This window comes from Pseudorasbora parva, chromosome 15 (genome assembly GCF_024679245.1).
Source record: "Pseudorasbora parva isolate DD20220531a chromosome 15, ASM2467924v1, whole genome shotgun sequence".
NCBI lineage: Eukaryota > Metazoa > Chordata > Actinopteri > Cypriniformes > Gobionidae > Pseudorasbora > Pseudorasbora parva.
In genome coordinates this window covers 29,302,851-29,308,850 of record NC_090186.1, presented here as the reverse complement: position 1 = coordinate 29,308,850, position 6,000 = coordinate 29,302,851, and the positions used below count along the sequence as shown (strand labels likewise).

The 6,000-nt window shown below is 38.0% G+C and overlaps 1 protein-coding gene across 2 annotated transcripts in view; it reads left to right on the top strand.

The window, feature by feature from the left end:
• The first annotated feature begins 252 nt into the window (after positions 1-252).
• Positions 253-6,000, top strand: part of usta (uronyl 2-sulfotransferase a) — a 66,792-nt gene continuing 61,044 nt past the window's right edge. The window contains exon 1 of one of the 2 annotated variants that reach the window (XM_067418606.1): positions 253-761. In XM_067418606.1, coding sequence (XP_067274707.1) covers positions 536-761 — 226 coding nt within the window. In that variant the 5' untranslated portion in view covers positions 253-535. The remainder of the gene's footprint in view (positions 762-6,000) is intronic. The other variant, XM_067418607.1, reaches the window with a different exon arrangement.

The following is a 6,000-nucleotide window of genomic DNA, read 5'->3' as shown; positions in this document are numbered from 1 at the left end:
TGGAAATATGCCTCCAAAAGCACAGCTTGTTTTCAGACTGAAGACGGCTGCCACTTTGACAACATTCCACTCTTTTAATGGATAGACAGACATTAATTGTTATAAAAATGATTTGTTCGTTTTGTTATTGTTAATTAAAGAGGCATTTTGACTAAAATATTTGTAATTGAACAAATAATTTCTTGGCTGAATGTGCATGGTGATGTGCAGGCCGCTCTCGAGCGCTTTCTCGCGTCTTCCGCCTGGTGGTGCTGAGCTGCACACGGAAAGCGCGTGAGCCGGAGTCCATCCTCCGATTGAACTTTTTCCTCCACATTCGGTAATCTGACACCGACACTAACCCCAAAAAAGCAGAGGATGGATTCCCAACTTCATTCGCAAAAATAGCTCAGCAAGAGCAGTCGACAAAACACGACCAAGCAGTAGACGGACACAATGAGCGGCTTCAGTTTTAGTCTAAATGTTGACTAAAAAGTTTTTATCTAAAGAGGCGGATGGGTGACGACCATTCTCGGCGCTTCCATGTGAGGAGACGATGAAGAATTACAGCAGTAGTCCCCGTCTAAACAATCACAGCGCGAGTCACGGCACAGATCGGAACAGCAGAAAGGGATTCTTGTTATCGGCTCTCGGGCTTCGCTTCTCCCTGCGCGATTATGCTTTCTGCATGGCCACACTGCTGCTCTTCTGTCTCGGCTCACTGTTTTACCAGCTGAACGGAGGACCCCCTAAAGTTCTGCTGGAGATCAGGCAGTATCTCGGTAAGATTCGCCCTCTTCCTCTAGCTTTCCCCCGTGTTTGGATACTTGTACCGACTGCTGTCTCGTCACGGCGTTAAAATGTCCAACATTTCCTCCGTGTGGCAGATGTTGAAACTCGGATTCCCTGAGGTATATTGGCGTGTTAGGACAGGTTTGTTTATCCGCGTCCTTGCTTTTACCCAAAAGAAAACGTGTGAGACCTTTAAAGTAGGCTACATTTAAAAAGAGAGTCCATATATATATATATTTTAAAATTATTTCTTAGTTTACTCACCCCCATGATGTTCCAAACCTGTATGGTTATCTTCCCTTCTGTGGAGCTCACAGTGGGATGATAAGGCAGAATGACAGGACTCACTTGGCATCTTTTCCCTAACAAATGACAGTCACTGGAGACTGGGAAACATGTATTTTAAAGAAAGTCATACACATTTGGAATAACATGAGGGTAAGTAAATGATGACAAACTATTTATTGTCCTTATTCAGGCTTACAAGCAGAATATGCCCCCTGATGTAAAGTAGCCTATTATCATGTTCACTCTTTCAAAGTAATCCAATCCATATTTCATGCTGCATCTTTGTTAATTCAGCAGGCATCAACTTGTGTGTGTGTTATTTCTATCTTTTATGTATGATCTGTATGTGTTTAACAAGTGCATTATATAGTTTGTTAAGGGCTATTCAGGGGTTAGTAAGGTAAGAAAACATTTTGATACAGGCTTTTTAGAATTCCTTTTTTGTTTCTTTTTCTTTTTTCTGATTGTTGCTGTAAAGATGTTCCATTGAGACAAAAGAAAAAAATATATATACTGATTTCAGTCTTAACTATTTCTGCATTTGGGTATGTTCAGCTGTTAAAGTGCAGGAGGTCTATGAGAGTTAGAGAGATCATATTGGTCAACATGTGTAGTTATAAAGAGCAGTCAGTGTCGTGTTGGAATGAAATTGAGAATAGTATTAGCGTGCAGTGCATCCTTTCATGAGCATACTGAACAGCAGATTACTTGCCTGGCGTTGATATACAATCTTTTTAGGTCATCTAATCCTGTGAAGGTTGTTTTTTCCTATCTGATACATAAATTTCCTAGACCTTTTTATCAACTTGATCCTAAACTGGTGAAAACCTGTTGTACACAATCTTGGCTTCATGACTTCTACCATCTGTTTGGATAGTTCAAAAATATATAAAAATGTCCACCCTCAAGATGAACATTTACTGATCTGATGCAACTTAGGTTTACTTGATTATCCTTGAAAAATCTTGTTAAAATGTATGCTTTTGAGGAACGTTTCACTCATTAATGTACTGTATTATATTTTTCCCTCACAATTAAAATTAAAAAGCTTTGATCATAAAGCCAAGCATTTCAATATCATCTAACTAAGATATTATTAGGATTTAGTGTGACAACTGATATTTATGCATTTTAAATAAGTAATTCAAGTTATAATTAAAAATGTATTTAAAATACAAGGTATCAGAGTGATCATGATTAAAATTTGGCCATATATCAAACAACATATACCATATTGCATATTGTTAGATCCATTTATTTATATATATATATATATATATATATATATATATATATATATATATATATATATATATATATATATATATATATATATATATATATATATATAGGAAGCCTCAAATATGATACAAAACACATATGCATTTTTTTTTAGATTCTCTTTTAAAATTTTGTCTAAAGGTTCAATAAACTGTTCCATTCAAAATTCATATAATATTTTTCATATAATAGGCTTTACAGAATTAAAGGGGTACTTTAGCGCAGGGAAGATGAATCTGTATTTAAACTGGATCATAAATGTAGTAGAAATGTGAAATTATTTTTGAATTTGGTGCTTTCTAGACTGAGAAAAGACAGAAAATGTATTTTTGTCTCATGGGGATGAAAGACTACAATTCCCAGAATGCTTTGCTGCCCTGTGAGGCCATTCCCAAAGCCACTGGATTACTGTGACTGAGTTGGTCACTTAAGACACTACAATTGAAAACGGAACGTGTCTGTTCAATATAATGAGTGAGTCTCTGTGTGAGTATCACAGCACTGAGCACTAACTGCAGGAGTCAGATAAATGAGCTCTCGTGATGAGAGCTGAGGTAATCACGACTACACTCGCGGCATACATTCACAACGTGAGTTCAGTCTGGCGCTTTTCAGTTCATGCCTTTGCAAGCTTAACTTTCATAGAAATTAATTTGAGAAGTTAAAAGACTTACATTGCTCACCATAGCTCCGTTTAAATGAGTGCCTGCAGCTGCGAGCTGAGCTCTGAGTGTAATCTCCCATCCCCCATGTGCGGGTTCAAAACATGCGGAAATGGCTCCCTCTGCTGGCTGTAGTCTTTAGCCTTTGGCCAAACATTCCTCCTATGATGCAAATATATCATCAATTTGCGTCATAGTAGGAATTTTTCCAGAAATAAAATGCATAAATCTCGTCTCAGGGGGATATGAGGGGGGAAAGCACAATCATTTGAATATACTCCCGGGTTTCTACTGATACAAATCCATATGCTAATCGCTGAAGTAACCCTTTAAGTTCCCATACATAGAACGATGGAAGATAGTCAATTATTGTCTGAAATGGGAACCCCCCCAAAAAAGCATTTTACAGGAAGTTAAAACAAAACAGGACATGTACTTACCCTCATTATTCCTGCCTAACATCTGCTTTTGTATTCCACGGATAGAAATAAAACTATACAAAGTTACAACAAGAGGGTGAGTAGTACATTTGCATAAACTTTCACTTTTTTTGGTGAGCTATTCTTTTACGGAAATACGGTGATGGATTCTTAAAGTATAGACGTCAGCTTTTTCTAAGAGGCTGCTAAGTGGTTTCTCGCCCACTTTTATCTGCTCAAGCCTCACCCTTTACCGTCAACATATTTACCAGGAGCACCCACAGTTGTCAGTCAGCTCCTTAACACAGAGCAAGCCTTGTTCACTGCTACAGGAGGTGCAGAAGCTTTGTAATGTTACGGCCACATGTGCATGTAGGGAGATCTGAATTCTTTATTTCCATGTATTTTAAACTTCAATGTGTAAAACATCTACAGTCCTCAATCAAGTTAAATGGGGGACAACAACTGACTTCCTTACCGGCAGTGCAGAACGTCTAACTGCTGACATGTCATTGGCATTGTGTGTATATACATGGCAAACTTGTTGTAAAGTATGTAGCTTATTCTGGCTGTGGGAAATGATTGAACAAATGAGCTATGGATAGCCAGGGATGTGCACTGCAGCGTTTAGAAACCCAAGCAAAGGAAAACTGTCATTCTGACAAACAGGGGTATTATATATTTTTGCCCACAGAAAAGCACTCTTTCTTCAATTTTCAGTTTCAGTGTGCTTTGTTAGAATTAAATACTCTTATACATTGTACATTGTGGCCCGGTTTTACACACAGGGTTTAGATTAAGCCAGGATTAGTTCAATTAGGACATTTAAGTAGCTTTTATAAACATGACTTATAAATAAATAAATAAAACATTACTGATGTGCATCTTGAGACAAAACAATAGTACTGACATATTTTAAGATATGTCAGTGCAAGTTGCTCTAAGTTAAGACAGCTCAAACATACATTTTAGTCTGGGACTAGGCTTAATCCTTGTTGGCAATTCTTGGCAAAAGAACTGACACCCCTGCAAATCATAGAATTCAGTATAGCTCAAGAACAGTGTGTAGAGAGCTTCATGGAGTGGGTTTCTATGGCCTAGCAGCTACGCAGCCTTACATCACTAAGTGCAATGCCTCAGATGCAGTGGTGTAACGTGCAGTGGAGACGTATTCTCTGGAAAGATGAATCACGCTTCTCTGTCTGCCAATCTGATGGATGAGTTTAGGTTTGGCAGTTGCCAGGAGAATGGCATCCTGACTGCATTGCTCCAAGTGTAAAGTTTGGTTGAGCGGGGATTATGGGGTGGGGTTATTTTTCAGATGTTGGGCTTGGCCTCTTAGTTCCAGTGAAAGGACCCCTAATGCTTCAGCATACCAAGACATTTTGGACAATTTCATACTACCAACTTTGTGGGAACCGTTTGGGAATGGCTCCTTTCTGTTCCAACATGACTGTGCACCAGCGTTAAAAGCAAGGTCCATAAAGACATGGATGAGCGAGTTTGGTGTGGAGGAACTTGACAGGCCTGCACAGAGTCCTGACCTCAACCCGATAGAACACCTTTGGGATGAATTAGAGCGGAGACTGCGAGCCAGGCCTTCTCATCCAACATCAGTGCCTGACCTCACAAATGCTCTTCTAGAAGAATGGTCAAAAATTCCCATAAACACACTCCTATCTTGTGAAGAGCCTTCCCAGAAGAGTTGAAGCTGTTATAGCTTCAAAGTGTGGGCCAACTCCATATTAAACCCCATGTAAAAGCAGGAGTCCCAAAACTTTTGTCAATATAGTTTATTGCCAGAGCATTTGCAGCTGCATAGAAAAATAAATTGCAAACAATAATACAAAAAAATCAAACAAATTAATAAAAGTGAAACATAATCATTACAATAATGCAGTAGTGGCATGTAAGCAAAAAATACATTTAATTAATTGAATAAAGTAGACAATTTTAAAGAAGTAATATTGCCTGAGCCAGTCATTAAGAGAGAATGGAGAATAAGACTAACTGTGCCAAAAACATTGATAATGAGCTTGTGTTTAGTGATGGAGACACAGACTCCAGTCTGGTCACTCACTGACCCTCATACTGTGGTGACAGACTCATGCTGTCACAGTCCTTATTAGTGTTCCTCTCATAAGACACAGTTTCATTGTTTCATACATTATTAAATGTCCAGTGCATTGATGTATATTATAATTTTGGGTTACACTTTATTTCGATGCTCTGCTTTACTCATTCTACTAACTATATGTAATTTTGCAAATGCATGTCAACTTGCATTAGGGTATTAGTAACCTTTTAGGTTAGTGGGTTCGAGTTGGTGGAAAAAGTTGTCGTTGTAAAGATACTTACAGTATAGTCAGAAGAATGTCTGTTTATACACTACTGTTATTAATTTTTTTGAAAGATGCCTCTTCTCATAAATGCTGGGTATATTTATTAAAAAAATATATATTGTATTAACACACACATATATATATATATATATGTCTGGAGTGTCAGAGTGATGGTGGGTTGTAAGTGTTAGTGAATAAAGGTTGAAGCTCCAGACCAAAGGGAAAGAGAGAGAGGAT